This window comes from Polyergus mexicanus, unplaced genomic scaffold (genome assembly GCF_030449975.1).
Source record: "Polyergus mexicanus isolate NDT 795.1 unplaced genomic scaffold, iyPolMexi1.0 SCAF_15, whole genome shotgun sequence".
In the NCBI taxonomy this organism is placed as follows: Eukaryota; Metazoa; Arthropoda; class Insecta; order Hymenoptera; family Formicidae; genus Polyergus; species Polyergus mexicanus.
The window spans coordinates 1909943-1928074 of NW_027223335.1; the positions used below are offsets into that span (position 1 = coordinate 1909943).

The window sequence follows — 18132 nt, forward strand, 5'->3', positions numbered from 1 at the left end:
CGTTACACACATACATACACTCATACACTCATACAATTCTCGACCAGAATAGTAAAATCTTTAATATCGTTCCATCGATATTTTTGTCAACTAATGTCTTATTCTGCAATATAACTTTTATTAAGACTAAAATAATTTGAAAATGAATGATTTATGCATAATTTTGCAAGTATAAGGCTGATAAATTCACTCACTCATTTTCTCTCTCTCTCCCTCTCTCTCTCTCTCTCTCTCTCTCTTCATCGATCATTATTCAAGCATAATCGATAGTTAATTGAACAGAATGATATATACATACTTGTGGCGATGATCGGGCACCTCTTTCTGCTGTTTTTCGGAGAGAAAGAATCGTAAAATATACGAAAAGCGTCGGGGGCAGCATCTACACGCGCACATACATGTATCGAAATGGCGATATCGATGAATAATGATCGTACGCGATGTTTAACGTACCATGTTCAACGAAAACGTTCAACACTTTACAAAGCACTCGCGATTATTTCACTCGCGCGCGTAAGATTCACTTTTAGACGGTAACAATCGCGAAAAACACGGCGCGACGCGTTCCGTGACCACCACCGTCATTCGAAATCTATCGAAATAAACGAATATCGAAATATCGTGACGTCACAATCGCCCAACGGTCACTCGTCGGTGTACTGCCGGCGCGTGGCGCTTTCTGACGGCGAGAAGTCGCACTGGCCGGCGACACCAGGGGTCGCTTCGCGCCGGCGTGGGTTCGTCGTCTCAGTCCTCAGTGTCGCGCGTCTCCTCGGGCCGGTCGGTTCGCTCGTTCGATCTCGTCCTTGTGTCGTTTCGCAGCAATTTGCAAGTTAACGTCGCGCGAACTGTTAAAATGATCGCGACGTGAATTCCGCCGCGAGAGACCAAGTGTCTTTCACTCGCCCGATAATTGTGTCCGTTTCAATTGCCTCGCCCGATCGACAAGGATGCGGCGCGTCACGATTCTGTTGCCCCTGGTCTTCTGTATGTGTAAGTATGCGAATCAAGTATAACCGGACCTTGAATCGTACAGAGTTCTTTCTCTCTCTCTCTCTCTCTCTCTCTCTCTCTCTCTCCTCCCTTCCCGTCTCCCGCCGATATCAGTCTGTCGGGGGTGAATCACGCGGAGGGAAGACCGCCGATCGAAGTTTCCGGCGAAGTTGGCGGCGCGTCTCTCTCGAAATTCCACGCGCGAATCCGATCTCGGACCGGTTGCGAACGCGGTTCCCTTTATCCTTTCTTCCTTTTCTGGCGGTCGACGGTGTAATTACGACTAATTGACTCCGAATCGCGCGTCTCGGTCGAGCCGCTCTCTCGGTGAATCGACACGGAAAAAATCGCGCATAAGCGGCCTCGTAAGCGACGATACCTCCGAGCCGTTCTCCTAATGACTTGACATTATTATTATTCGGGAAAGAGATAGAATATCTCTATGTTTAAACTACACACACATATATATATATATAATCGCAAAAGTGAAAAGGGCGCAGTTATCGTTTCGTGCGCGAGGAAACTTGAAGATATCTGGCAAACGCATCGGCGTGATACGGCAAGCACGATATGTTTCCTCGAGCGTTGTTTTAGGCGCTCGTTGCACGCTCTTGTTTCGCGATAAAATCGCGCAATTTGCCGAGTAAAATATTTCATTGTTACCGGTTTGCTTAAGCGTGCAATTAACCATCTCGAGGGCGTGATGCAGAAAAAGATTTTCGAATATTCTGCAGATTTGCGAATATTCCCCGTTGACCTACTCGCCTGTTTTAAAAGAAATATTTTTACTTTTTTTTTTTTATATGTCAGAGATCTTGAATAATTATGTACCATAAGAGAGATTTTTATGTATATTATATTCTTCATACATATACGTATATATCGTGTATGAATTTATCAGCATTAAAAGGATTGTTTCTGAGATGTAATACAATTGATAATACGGACTTATGTAATGTTATAATGGCTGCTTGCAATTGAATTATAATACGAGATCGTGCGCAATTTATATTCCATAAAAAAAGGATAATCTCTGTGTTTGTGACAGTTTTCCACTATTTTCTCATATTAAACTTCCATTTTACTTCGAATTTGCGAGCAAAATTACGAATTATTACAAACCTCGTATATTTTCCACTATTAATTTATTTGCGTTTTTTTTTATCCGACTATCAATTACTATAATCAATTATATCAGATGTATCGCGTTCATCCCTCAGAAAAGAAAGACAAAAAAAAACGAAAATAAGAGAGAAGAGGACTTTCTTCTCATCACATGTCCCTATCTCTGTAAATCAGCAGCCTAAACTAAAGTCACGAGGGGGAGGAAAAAAAAAATGAGATATCCTCTCGCCTAAATCGGAGCTGGCCAATTTGCGTCCTCCTCGCGGATTCTCCCTCGGCTCTTACGAAGATTCGAGGCCCGAGACTCGAATGGTGGAAAGGATGCTGCCACTCTCCACCATGACGGCTCTTCTCTCTTCAAAGAGGAGGAACCGGTTCGATAGCCGCGCACACCTACACGTAAAAGCGACGGGTGTACGCAGACTCGGTGCACGCGGGGAAACAGAGGGGGGCAGGGTGGAAAGGAGAGAGGAGATGGTTGCTGTGTGGTATATACCTAATATATCGGCCACCGCACGGAGGTTAAGGAATGGTTGGGTGAGAAGGTGGAGGGGGGGAGAAGGGGGTGCGCAAAATGTACGACGTAACTCTCGAGAGTGCGCCATGGTACCCCATGGCTGGCTTTCCCCCCCCCCCCCCCCCTTTCCCTACTCTCTACTATTCTTCGCTCTTTCATTCGTTCCGTTCCGGCTGTGCCACTCACCAGGACCACTTGGCCATTCATATTGGTCCGGTGCTCCTAATTACACTTCTCGAGTTACGAGACGAGAACTCGGGACGGCGGGAACTCTGGAGACGTTCCGTGTGCCTCTGAAAAGAAGATAGGGGTACGACGGAATGTATATACACAAGTCCCCCGGCGCGTCGCGATTCTCGTCGTCGTGCCTCCTCCTCTTGGTCTTCGTCGACCAAATCCGGCGCTCTCTCTCTCTCTCTTTCGTTTTCTTCCCGTCTCTCCGTTGCTCGCTCCTTCTTCTCCGACTTTTTTTACGCCGCTAGCATAAGAGTCCTTTGTGCGAAGCCGCGCACGCGGCGGTTATTTTATACACCGAATGTTATTCAGCGTGCCGCGTGTAACGCGTTCTCGTGTTCTTCTTCCGCTCGCGCGTTATTAGCCGCAACGCGCGCGCGTTCTCTCTCTCTCTCGTTCCTCTCGTTCGTTTTCTTCTCGCTCAGACGTTGCGTGTGACGTCGTCACAGTGTACACGTGTCTCGCTGCAGGGAGCGACGGAGGGAGAAAGAGAGAGAAATCGTATTAGCCCTTTGATCCCACGAGCTGCTGAAATGACTCCGGAAAGAAGCAAGGAGAGAAAGAGAGATGCTAATAAAGACGCGGGTGGCGCGTAACGCGTATAAACAGCGAAACCGACATGCTTTTCCTGGAGACGCCGTCCTCAACACGCGCACGCACTCGTACATATTGCGTCGTTCCTGTAACTGCAACTGCAACGTGAATCCGCATCGCGAGCGCACGTGAAATTTCAATCCATTTACATATTTCGATGTATCGAAACCTTTGCGAGCATCTTTTGAAAGTTTCTCGCGCTCTTATTTAATAAACTCCGCAGCTCCTTAAAATTACAATATCTAAAATTTTCTTGTATTTTCTTTCAGAAACTTTGTGGAAAATAACTTTTTTTTTTTATATATATGAATAACGAAGATTTTTTTTTTTTTTTTTTTTTTTTAAGGAAAAGGCGCTGATAAACATAAATAAATGAATAGTATTTAAATTACTTATCAGAGGCGAATTTATCTGATAACGCAAATAAATTTTATCTCGAATGGAATCGATTTATCTAAATCTAAGGGATGCACTCGTCGCGGACGTCGCCGCTTTCTCGGAAATAAAACTCCCTCATCCGGCTGTTATCGCCTGTCGACACGTGGAATCGTAAGATAAACTCCCTATCGTTTCGGAGATACCCCGAAATTCCGGCTCATCTTTCGGCAGGAAACACTCCTTTCTCCGCCCGACGTCTTCTCCCCTCTCGTCTGGTTTCCCGACCGCGTCGATTGTCGGATCAACGGCAGTTCAAAGCGTGTAAAACGCGCCTCGTCACGAGTGAAGCCTGCGTTTGATGACCTTCGGGATGGAAACACGGGAAGCGTGAATAATATATTTCGAGGAGCGAACCGCGCGGCGAGAGAGAAAGAGGGAGAAAAAGACTCCCGGATAGACGACACCGGGCTCTTTAATGAAATCCGCTCGCTCATGTTGTCATTATGTACATACACTCCGAAAATGGTACACTCCACACTCTCATCGGATCTCGCTTTCTCCCCGTTAAACAAATCCCGTTTTTGACTGATTTCTGTGAATAGAAACGGCGCCAATATAAATAGATATAATTCTATCTTTTTTTTTTCCCTACGTCTTTTTCGTTACATCACATTACATTATTACATAATTATGGTATTTTTGCAGCAAGGAACCTAATAAGCGAATAAAAAGTTGTGATATCTTTCAAAGCAAATATCAAAATTTTAATATTTAATAAGGAGAAAATAATTAATTGGTTTGAATAAAAAAAAATAATGGGGAAACTAATTCTCGTAACATGTTTTTTCGAGATATGTAATTTTTTATTTATTATCAAAAAGCAATTATCTGCTTTCTTCATATCTGAAGATTAAAAATAAATTCTATACTTTGTCCGCGTTGCTAGGATAACGCACCTGGAGCTTCAAACTTAGAAAACTTTTAAAAGTAGAAAACATCAGTGCACTGCGCGATTGTCTTCATCGTTGTATAATATTTAATTTCTCTCTTTCTCTCTCTGGCTCTTCCTTTTTCGGACCAAGAGCGAGCAGTTGCACTTTACCCTCGCTAAAAGGGCGTCAGTGTTCGCCGAGTTCTCCTTGCTTTCGTTTCTTTCTTCTTATCCTCCTTTTTTTTCTTTTTCGTAATAAGTGTGCCTTACGTACGTTGTCTCGGTGTAGCCCCTCAGGAGCAACAACTCTCGGCATGAGTTCAGAGTCGCGGAAGCGTTCTGAGTGCATGAACTTTACGGTGCTCAGACCGTCTGGAAGGCGAACACAATTATTTGCATCCAGCAGCGTCTTGCGGAGACCTTAGCACGCGCGAGGTACTCGGCACCCCCGATGAATAGGCGCGGCGATTTTCACGCACGTGGGTGATGCGATGCAAGGGGGCGTTGAAGAATCGGTTGGGGTACGAGGCAAATTTTTCCTTTCACACGCGCGCGCCCGCGAGTCTCGTCATAACTGACAGCCCGCGCATAATTCATGTCCGCGTGGTTCGCTGACTGCGAGCCGCGTGATAAAGTGCACATTCTACGTGCATGCGATGAATTATGCATTCGGCGTACGTTACATATATTCGCGCCGTACTGTTGGGAGCCCTTCTAATTGATACGGGATGGTACAAGTTTCTGCGGCAAAGGGAGAAGTGCTGCGAAAGCCTATTTGTAAATTAGAAAATTATTATTGTATATATTATTACTTTGATATATTTTCTTCATAGCATTTTCTCGTCTTTGTTATAAGAAATTTATTTTGCAATATAAATTCATTATTACGTGTTTATTACGAGTTTATTGTGTATTGGTAATTTTATCAAAGTTGAGGTCAACATCGATTGTTATATTTGATTAATTTTAGATAATAGAACGTTCAATTTTTTATCGATAAATATGAATATATATTACATATTTGATGTGGCATATTTTATATACAATCGATTGGCAAACGACTTCATTTTAAATGTTTCATCGGAAGATCAAAAATGAAGTTTGCTTCATTCAATTTCTAGCTGTGTAGCATGCATTCTTAAATCGAACTGTTATTTTATCTGATTTAAACTAACAATACGAATGATTTTATGGAAACGCGAAAAGCTTTTAACAAGTTCAAAAGCGACCTTTCGATTTAAAGACAGTCGTTACCTTAATCACGTGGACACACCGAGAAAAAGATTCCGTAGCATAACGAGTCAAGTTCTGCTTCTATCGGCACGAACTTTCTCCCTTCTAGTTTTATGATGTCTGGAAGAGGTATCGAGGGCCGTGTACCACGAATAATAATCAAGGAGTGCTCCGACGAAAGGGAATCGCGAAACTACCCCAGACTACTATGAGAAAACAACCCCTTGTGTTCGCGTCCAGACGAGTTACTTTCTTGTCGCTTTCGATTCACCGGAAAGAGACGTATAAGAGGAAGACACATTTTATGATTGTCTTATGATCTCTTTTTGTCATTTAAGAATTAAAATCAAAAATCTTTTGACGAGCATTCCGTAAAATACAAAATAATTAAGTCGCACCATTAATTCCTGTGACATTTTTATTTAATAATTTTTATTTAATATAATTTCTCATTTTCTGCATATTACGAAATTACCGTTAGCATTATACAATATTTGTTTACATTTATACTTATTTTAAATACATGGATAATTTTTCGCAAACTAACAAAATTAATTATCAATTAATTACAAACTGAGCTTGATTTATTGATCGATTAGCCAATTTTTAATAAAGTTTTCAATTAAATAGACTTTTAATCTCGAAAATTCCTAGTTTTACTTCTTTTAAATTTTGTCATGATACGTCTCAGCATTATATTACCAGTCGACGATTCTACCATACATATGACATCGTATAGATATCGAACGTGCGTAAGCACTTGACATCGGACGACGTAGTCGAAAAATCGGGCCGCTTATGTAAACGTCATAAAGCAACGTGGCTGCAGCTGTCGAGGAAAAGAGTAAGAGAGAGAAGGAAATGTTTAGCTCGGGAAGGAAGCCAATCTCAAGAGTAAGTCGTAAAAGCGGTCGTGTTTACCCCTCGAGGACGTTTCACGACCAGCAACCAACAGGACTGGCGTAAACGTGTATTCTTTTTTTGGGCACTCTTTCTCTCTCCCTTTTTTCTCTCTCTCGCTGATAAATCTTGGTAAAGATTGACATCGAGCCGCATTCGGAGATATATCCTAACGAGCGCGTTGAAAAGACATGATTCGGTCGTAAAGCCTGCCGTATTAGTTTATTTTCTCGATTTCTCGTCATAATTCGGGAACCAATGACTGATAACCAGACGATATTTTTCAAAGATATTTTTCCATCGTTCCTGTAGCTGATCGCGGCAACTCGCTTTTCGACGAGACACGGTTCGGAATCAATGGTTCCTTTGACGTTGCGCGCGCATGAGCCGGAAATCCGGCGTGAAAATGCGTATTATCTGCACTCAGATCCGCGCATATAATTACAACAACAGATCGATTGTTATATCAATTAATATTGATCGCGTAATTGCTGTAAAACAAAATTTTAGTAACAGCATTCCCGATTGCAATTTTACGTTCAGATATAAAAATTTGTACTCTTCAAATCAATAGAAGGAAATATTATTTAGTTGCACCTAAAATCTATGACACTTTGCTTTTCGACGAATTGTGTAATTTAAAAAGATAGGTCACCGCGGCGGTATTAGATGACAGAAAATACCTAAATTCACAATTATAGATAGGGAGACTGGCAGGGTCCGCTCGAAGATAAATAAAAGATCTAGGGGCCCCTCTGATAGATTTATGACCGTATATTATGGTCTCGAGCGCACACGGATGGCGGTTAAACTTCATTGCATTCGGGATTATATGGAGATATTTGTTACTGGTCGAAATAAATTACACATCAAATATTAAAATGTGTATATATTATATATATACACCATTAAATTGGACGCATATGCTCAAATAAAACGGTATTTGAAAGCACGATAAATAATATTCGGAACAACGACGAGTACGAACTTGAAAATGCCGAATAATTCGAATTTATCAGCAGCATCCTGCGTTTTTTCACGAAATCATTGACTGGTATCTCTGTTATTTATCTCGAACAATGGAAATTATTAGTGACGATCGGGGAGGAGAAATTGAGGAAAAAGCGCGGATGTTGCAACCGCGTAATCTGAAATTTGAATGCGAGATGGATTATATAGTAAACCAACACGATATAATCTATAATATTTCGTCCATTGCGGCCGCGACGGATTAATTATTCCCAAACATTTCTAATACAATGACGCGCGATAGTGGCATGTTGCGTGAACGAGAGATCGATGGTGCGAGAGAGTCACACACGGATGCACGATGGTGGTGTACACGTGTTTCCGGCCGACGGCCGCGGCACGGAGGAACACCGATCGATTTTCGCCCCGGTACAGAGGATTTAATCTACACCGGTGCGGCCATTGTATGCAAAATGCGTACGCAACGATCGCCGTACGTAAGCTCGCGAATCTCACGAATTTACGTACGTGTGTGGATGTGTCATATATTGCACATATAAACATCTATATAAACGCGCGATTCTTTCCTTGCGCAGGCATTTTTCTCTCTCATTTTTTTTCTTTTACATACTCGATGTCATCCGACGTAGATTTGGCCATCTCTTTTTATGCCATTATAATCCTTCACGATTAGAGACACACGCATATTCTTCTTGTTGATTGCGCGTGCAATATATGCATCTCAAAATATATTCAAATTTATTCATCGAAAACAATCACATAATCTTGATTATTTGAATATAAATAATATTTCTATGCTGGTATAATAACGATAAAGTTAAACGTACAAAGAATTTGGCCGATTTTTAATATTTGTAACCAATCGAGTGTTACTTTATTATTAATAAAATAACTTTTTTTCTTTTTTTTACAGTGACACTTTCTCAAGGTCAGGATGGCGATCTTTATTTTTCGGTGAGTCCCGCGGAACATTCGGTTGTCGAAGGATCTCCAGTTCGTTTGAGATGCGAGGCTGAACCAAGCTCGCATATTAAATACTCGTGGAAAATGGACGGACAGCAACTTGCTCCTAGCCCGCGAAGACATCAGGTCGAGGGCGATCTTTATATCACCAGGGTCAATCGGATCTTGGACAGTGGAAGTTTTGTTTGTGTGGCCATGCACGAGGAAACCGGCTACTCGATTGAAAGTTCGCCCGCCAAGATTGACGTTCAATGTAAGTCTTATCAAATCTTTGCGCTTATCTTCACACGATTTGCGATACAATTAAACACCGTTCGCTTTTAATTTTACAATTATCTTTGATCTAATCCGAAAAATTTTGTTTCAACACTAAACATAATATTATGCACACAGGGAATTTTGATTTCTATATTGTCTTTGTATTAAATCAATTTTCATATTTTAATTTCATAAAGTAATAAATTTAATTTTTTTACCTTTGCCATCAATTTTCATAGATAATTTTTATATATGGCAGCTGAATTTATATTTATATTTTCACGGTATATTAGATAGATATTTTTTTTGTGCGAAATCGTAATATATTCGTTGCCTGTGCGTGAAATGTCGTTTAGTATGAGTTTTGACTATATTAGTCTCTATTAAATATCTCGCAACGGAAACATTTAAATTAATTAAAATTTTTCCTGGTAGCGCGGAAAATAATATGCATGTTAATTATTTATTTTTATGAAATATACACACAGACACGTACATTACATTATTAACGATTGAACGAGCGTAATGCGCAACTCGCTCTTTGCTATTTGCACAAAGTTTTCCGCGTTTAAAAATATTATTTGACGATAAATGCTGGAATTAGCTTTAGTGCATATTTATTTAACGTGCAACCGAATAGCGAATTAAATATTATATCGAAGCATATTCGTTATATACATTTCTGGATTAAATATTAACAGCTTTGTTGCTGCCTATTTTAATATGTAACTTTTATGTAACATAGAAGAAGTTCAGTCAGTTAACTCTGATAGGTAACATTTGAGAGAAGATAGACTTTTTTTTATTAGAAAATACATTTTTGTATTGAATGCTAAACTTGAAACGGGCATTATATTCACACATATTACAAGTTTATTCTGATAAGATTTAAAGTATAGAACATGATAAACAGATATCTGAAAATTACACATTGCGTGTGTGTAGAATCATTTGCAAGAATATTTATAAAAACAAATGGATATTTTTTGATATTTTATACAATCCCTTTTTGACCAATCTTTTCTGAGGTTACAGTCAGGCTGATACAAATAAATTCAAATTAAGTGTGCTTATATCTAACACTCTTTGACCGCCAATGTTGAATTAGCTAAACTTCATTATCGGATGTCTCGATTAACGAGCGGAAATAGGACTTTATTATTGATTTAATTGTATTATCGTCCGCGTGGAAATACGCAAATTAAAAGTTTCTCACAAGAATTTCCGGGAAGAGAAGCGAAAATCGGATCTTCCTGATACTTCGACTACAGAAAATCAAATTTGAATGTGACATAATTAAGTATCAATTTATTGTTAATTTTGTTGTTCTAATTTCGAATTTCCTGCTAATTGGTAAAAGTAATGAATTCGAAATTGGAACAATAAATTAACAATAAATTAATACTTAACTTATTCCACCTGAATTTGATTCCTCTCGTGTCGGGCATACCAGGTTAACGGAGGTGAAGATCCACGTGCGAGTCGGCACAAGCTCTCATAAAATATACACTCGCTATTCAACGATGCGACTGCGCCGGGTCCGATAAACCGATATAATCCGCCGTTCAGTCGGCAGCGTTGCTTAGTCAACAAAGGGAAGCGAAACGATGGTGGGCCTCCACGTCATCATTGCTCGGGGGATTCGAAAGAGCGAAAGAGGGGCCCGTCGCCGAAGCCGCATCATCGTCGTCACGGTACTTTTTAATCGTCCCGTCTCCGCAAAAGAGCAGATCAAACGCCTCATGCGCAGAAATTACACGGGCCGAATGCGAAGTGAAATAGGAGCGGGAAAGAGAGGAAAAACAGTAGGGAGATCGCCGGGGTCGCAGAGGGAGAGAGAAATCGATTCGTGATGGGTCGAGAGAGCTATCCGGCCTCCCATCCATACCCTCTCCAATTATTCGCCCGCGCGACATTAATTAAGCAAGATAATTTGCTCTCGTACCGCTCGCTGCCCAATATGGCATCCACGACTACGTCGGCCTCCTAACGTTCATATTTTAATGATTCGAATACGCCCGAGGGTTCGTTCTAGTTGAAAATATAATTTTGCCGATGCCAAGAGGGAAGGAAAGAGAGAGAGAGAAAGATAGATAGAGATGAAAAGAGACAGCGACCGAGCGAAAAAAGTTTATGTATACACTACGTTGATCCATCTGCGTGAGCATTTCTATGCGTGCCAGGAATGCACAAAATAGGGGATGTAAAAGCTTAAAAAATGGAATAAATATGAGGATATGAGGATATGAATGAGCAATGAAGAAATCTACAGAAAAAAAAATACATATTAGATTGTCGCAAACGTTGAATGAAACCGAAGAGAGCGATGTAAGAAGGGACGATGGGAAAGGAATAAACGAGAAGGAGAAACGGTACGAGTGCATCGTTAGCGTGTAGGTCGTGACTCGTTATCACATGTATCGCTTCGTAATTACTATTATACGTAGTTGCCAAGCCGGGAACGATGTAGAGTATACCGGGCGAGTGCATTTAATGCGTGCTTAATATCCATGCGCCGGATTTCATTTAGTAATTGCAATAGACATAGCAACGAATGCGACATTGCATTTCCCGCAATGCTACTTCTCTTGCGTCGCTTTGAGTTTTCTCTAATCGACGGAATTTTTAATGAATGATGTACAATATATTCACGGATCTAATCTATATATTCGAGTACCTATATATCGGAGTACCTAACAATTCGTTTTATTGCACTCTCTTCATACATGTTTTTTAATATCTATTTAAAATGAGAGAAAACACACACACACATTATTCTCTTATTTCCTAGTATCATATAAATGAATTTTATTTTATTTTCTATGCAATTTTAATCCATAATGCATCATTTGAAACTCGTCGAAAAGTACAATTTGCGTGTAAAATAATTTGCGCGTTACTCTTCGTGGCAACGATAAAAGCGACAAATGAGAGATAACCAATTTTGTGAAGAATCAGATATTCGAGTATCAACTGCAATATATGTAATAATAAACGCGATATATATAACCAATATATCGTTTAAAATTATAAGGAAATTTCTAATTCTCCATGCATTCATGAGGAGACAAATTTGGTTTAACAGTGACATTGATAACATATCCAATCGCTAATTAACCCGCATTTATTATTAATATAATATTCTCGCCGGCAGCAATTACACCGTATTTACAATGAAATTTATTTATCCATTTATTATTAATAATGACGCTTGATATGTATAACACTTGTTTGGATCATCGTATTTAGACGTGTCTTTAGACACGTTAAAAGATAATATTCATAGTATATATTATTATATATTTGTTTCATTTATATAAAAATATATAGAATAATTTTAATTAATAGAATGGTGTATTAAACAAAAAATGATAAAAGATAATACATACACATTATCATTCTGCAAATTTTATCATATTTCATAAGTATATATTCTTTTATACTAGATTTCAATTGGGAATAAAATATACATGTGGAAAAAAAAATTTTTGCTATCATCGCTAATCATGATTTGCAAAATAAATTTCTAAACTGCAGCAAAACGGTTTGCTGTTGAACCTAATAAATAGGTATCACAGCTAAGATGTTTGCTGTCCATATAATTACGACTGAAATCTGGTTACCACACGCAGTTTTTAGCTACGGTAGCTAATTTTTTTTTCCCCAGGAGTATGCCGTACTATATGGTGGCGTGGAATATACCATGTGGTATATAATATGTCACGTATAGTATCTAAAAGATTAAGAGCAAATAGTACGATATTTATACTATAACTTGCACATGCAAGTTAACGTTCGTTACGAAACCATTTTAATCAATCCTTTAAACCACGTGGTTTAATACCTAAATCTCTCCGTCACATAGGGAAAGCATGGCGTGCAAGCAGATTTTCGTTTTATTAAATTTAATGACCGACCATATTTCGATGTATCCGGCGACGAGTCCTTTTCGGGACAGTAATTTGCGTTTCGGAGGGGTTTACCGGACGATGAAAATACAGTTTCAGGCAGTTTGGCATTCAGACGCACGGGAGACAACTCTCATCGTTACTTCCCGCTTTTCCCTGGTCGCGACGGAATCAATTAGACAGTCGCTCGGGCCATTAATCGATAAATGCGTCGGCAGAATATTAAATGCGGAACGAGATAAATTACATCTATAAAATTTAGCATCGAACGATGGATTGATGCATGCGTGCATGGGACTACGGATAATAATTACTTAAATCAATTAATGTCGCGGCAAATATCGAGCCATGCGGCAAACGAATATGTCGAATAAATTTATCTGCGATTTATTTGCAAGTATAATAACCTTTAATCAGGTCCGGAATCGGTTAACGTTCCTCATTAACATTCAATTATACATTAACAACAACGCTGATGAAGTACATCCTGATTCTCGTGCGATTGAAATTCTCGATGATTGCAATGGGATACTAAATAATCGTTAATTATCATTCACAACGACATACACACAGACTTCTAATATAATCAATATCAATTGCGCGCATTCGATGATATATTCTATTTCCACGTGATCGGAATCAGTTTCTGTTGCAAAATATCGAGGTAAATAATACATGATACAGAAAGATATACGTATTTTGCTTCCGGCAGTGAAATAACAATACCATATACAATTTGTTGAATTCTTCTTTTCCTTTTCATTGAATATCAGCTCAGCAATTGTTTTAAATGTGTAAATAAATAATTTTATTTTATCGAACTATTCTATTAGAAGCGAAAGAAGACGAAATCAATGGATGAGATCGATATGAATCATATTCGTCCCGATTCTTGTCTCAGAACACATATATGTCTTGAAAATGTAGTGAAAAAGAAAGCGTTTCGACTATCTATATTTGAAAACACGGTATGGCGACATCATATGATGCATGAGACAAGAAACAGGACGGAATTAAACGAGGACGAGCTTATCTTGCCCTTATCGAGAAATCTATCGAATTTTAACCAATTTAAACCGAATCGATTGTCGAAGTAGATTCACGATACATTGATGATCAATCAATGCATTAATGTACGCACAATGCATGAAATGCGCTTATTACATTATTATCAAGAATCGTTTGGATCGTTTATCCCCTTCAAGATAAACCTTCCAGATACTAAGCCCTCCCATCAATGTCAAGATGTACCTGTTAGGAAGAGGTTATAATTTTATGTATAATAATGTAATAATATAATATGTAATTTATAATTTATTTTATAAATGACTTAGAATTTTATATCGCATTTTATAGATAAATAAATAAATATACAAGTTAAAATTACGGGTAAAAGCATTCGTGGATTATAATATTCGAGAATATAATTAGATTTGCCGATTATTGACATCTAGATTCTTTTATTTGTCTCCGTTTTCCAAATTATCAGAATAGCAAATGGAAGTATTAAATTATTTGTGTATATATCCAATTTTAACTTTCACTCTTAAAAAGTTATCTGAACATTTGATGAGCGATCACTTGAATTTTTATATGCTCGGTCGCGTGAATATATTCGCGGCGCTCCATGCCGTGTAAATTATGTCTTCCTCTCTTTTTAATTTCCAACCCTTTAGTCCTGACAAACGGGGTAACATGATGAGCAGCGGGGCAGAGAGAGACATAACAAACGGCAAAAAAGGATGATCCTTTGTTCAAATAAAAAAAATAACATCTCGCTATGACGGTTAAAAGGTGGTGCGTATCGCAACAAAGGTAAAAAGTTGTTCGGTCTCTGACAAGGGTGGAAAAGAGCGAGGGGCGTGAAAAAGGAAAGATGGGCAGAATTCAACCGTGCATCTGAGAGGATCGTATCTGATTTATACGGCGCGAAAACACGAATTCGACTGCGTTCTATCTCGACACTTTGCATTAAGGCATTTCTCTCAAAAGCTGTTACGTTTACCGAATTATTGTCGGGGGATGTATCTGGATTTCTCGTGTCGTTAACCTTGTTATTACTTAGTCGTTTCTGTTTTTATCTGCAATAACGCGGACCAAGTAAAATACGCGTTCGCTCTTGTCGACTGACTTTACGATGGACTTACTGGCGTGTGCGTGCGTGCATGCCTGCGTGCATGCGCGTATGGATAAACCGAGGCTAAAGTGAATACGGAACATGCACGGGTATATTAATTGTACATTTTTTATGACGGTACTTTCAAACTACTTTATAATTAACATCTTTTTCAAAATTAATGTAATATTTCATGGTCAATAATTGAACAAATATTGCGAACAAAAGCTCGTTTTTCTTTTTACATTTATCTCCGACGATATTATTACACAGACCTTTTCATTTCATAATTTTTCTTCTTCGTTAACAGAAGGTGTTTTTCATGTTGCTTAAACTTACAAATTGTACAAATTAAATTAATCAATAAAATCAATTCATGTGAGAAGTAAAGTTTCACAGCTTTTTGAAGTAAACTACATTGGATTTGAGCGAATTGTCGACACCTTGATTTAATTCAGCCATTTCTTTTTCATCCGTGCATTACGCGTTATGGTCGTAATTTGTTCCCTATAAGAGGGGCTTTATTTCTCGTAATATTAGTGATGTAATATTAATGTAGATATCTCTTTGTCGTCTCGTTACAACGCAGTACCGTGCATAAAGTGATAAAACGCTCGGTCATCCATCATTCCGCGAGCAGCTAATTGGCCACCATTGGGGCCTACGGCAGTACGACGAAGAAAATTCTTAAAGAAGCGCGTTACGTGGCTATTAACGTAACGCAAAGTGCCCGCGTACGCGATGATAAGATTCAAAGTGCGTGCGGTCATGTAGAAAAATCTCGTCTTCCTCTGATGCGAGAGGTGGTAAAAGCTCGTGATTAACGATTGCGTGTCGGAATACGATTGCAAGAACGACGCGACGGCGGTCTAACTACCAAATATCTATTTTCACCGCTCGTTTTCCATCGTTTGCCCTAACGCACGACGATTAGACCTGTCGGATTACGCGATCGATAAGACATCCGTTCTTCATCGTTCCGCTTCGCAAGCTCGATAACAACTACTTTCTTATCCAAGCGATTCGCACGGATTCGATCTTAAGCATTCTCAGACGCAGAGAATTCAGAATTTTTCACAGCCTTTTTCTTTCAAGGTATTTTATAACGTTAATGCACCTTACGATCTTCATGGAATGGCATATTTATTTTCTTATCATATTGTATAATTATATGGTCACATGCTATTTCTTCCGTAATTACTTTTTTTCACATCTTGCATATCTTATATTTTGCCAACTTAACGTAAACGCGCGTTAGCTGTTCAGTAATGAGAATTTCCTCTACCGCTTATAATGACTCTTCAAGATTTATTATTATTATACATCGCAAAAAAATATATGAACGGTACAAAAATTTAAATTTTCTTCTTGCGCCTGCAAACGTTTTTCTTGTATACGACTGCGTCGAAAGATACCTGCATTATTGCATCGCGCGCAGTCTCCCCGCATAATACGCAGGGCCAAACGACAATTAGGCCTCACGTATTGTACCTCACAACAATGGCTATTTTTCATTGCTTGTACCTAGTTGAGAGTTGAGTGCGTGCGCCCTTTTTCCCCGCGACTGCGATGGCGCAGGAAGGCGGTACTATGCAAGCACGTCGCTCGAAAATCATCGTGCAGGAAATCTGTCGCGGCACGCGAGCTTGCTGCGCGCGGAATATTAAGATTAAAAAAATTTCTTTTGTGTTTATCCTTGTGAAAATACTGCAACTTAGTAATATTTATAGTTAAATTAGTCCAACTTGAAAATCAGACGACAATAATACGATATCATTTTTTCAATAATAACAAATATTTCGATTAATTTTTTTACTCGATTGTTTCTATTTGCCACATAATTTTATACAGGAATTTATGTTTTACTGCGGAAATAAACGATTGTATTTTTTCTTATAATGATATGCTAGAATATTATTATTGAATTTTTACCGCATGAATATTTTTGCGTTACTTTCTTATTTCTTCATTCTTATTCATAACAATTTCTTGCTTTTGATCTGTTTTTTTAAGAAAAGAAAGATATTCGTGTTTGGTTAGGAATAATATCCTCTTTAAAAGAAGAAATCCACGTGCGCGTACGAGTCCGCCAAACATAGTTCTCTTATTCTCTCCTTTTCACTGTCTACCTCTTCTCCGATCCTTTTTTGCTTCTGCGGCCAGAGAAGTCAATTCTCGGGAGGGAAGGTTTGCTTGCATTTTCATTGTTTCGTCTCTATGGTCGGGCTGCTCATCGTCGTCGTCATCGTCACTCCCGACGCGGTTGCCGTTGACATTGACATCCTGATGTACGCGGAGAGTAAAATGGAAAAGGGAAGTAATGAGGAAGAAGGATGGCGAACTAATCGTTGTTCCTACGCGGAGAGATGCGCGTGTCTGCGTTTTTAAAGACTCTACCAAATGCATACCGTATATCACCGGCTTGGCCTTCCCAACCATTTTCATCGCTCCTTCCTCTCTTCGTTCGTCCTATCTTTTTTGCCCTTTCTCTCTCCGTCTCTCCTGTTGCATTGTACAGACTGAATAGTACGTTCGCCGTTGAATTGCAGCGTATGCAACACTTGACGCCCGTATACGGTGCGGCTACCGCGCTGCACCGTGGCGATCTCAAAAAGAGGCACTAGAAAACGCGTTAACGCCGTAAATCATGCCTCCGTGATGTGTATTTTTTTTTTCTTTCCCTTCTTCTTTTTCTCCCGCGGCAACGAAAGGCGCAGCGCAACGTAATCGCTAACAGGTGCGCCGGGTCTGATTAGTCGTAGCGTAAATGGAAGCGCGGGAATTGCGTCGGCAAAATGACGCACCACACCGTTCTCCACCCGCGGCGAAACGTATATTTCATATTCCTTCCTCTACAAGTCACGAGGAGAATTCTAGGGGAAAATTATGGCGCGATACATAAATCAAAGCCGTTAATGGCTCAGCTTTCGCCACGGATATTTAAGCGTGATCTCGGATTTTTTGATGTAATTTTCATTTTGCACCTTGGATT

The 18132-nt window shown here is 39.3% G+C and overlaps 1 protein-coding gene across 1 annotated transcript in view; it reads left to right on the top strand.

Moving 5' to 3' along the window:
* The first annotated feature begins 776 nt into the window (after positions 1 to 776).
* LOC138939881 (tyrosine-protein kinase-like otk) overlaps positions 777 to 18132 on the top strand; it is a 41926-nt gene continuing 24570 nt past the window's right edge. Inside the window, exons 1-2 of the mRNA XM_070308163.1 lie at positions 777 to 993; positions 8809 to 9111. Coding sequence (XP_070164264.1) covers positions 951 to 993; positions 8809 to 9111 — 346 coding nt within the window. The 5' untranslated portion in view covers positions 777 to 950. The remainder of the gene's footprint in view (positions 994 to 8808; positions 9112 to 18132) is intronic.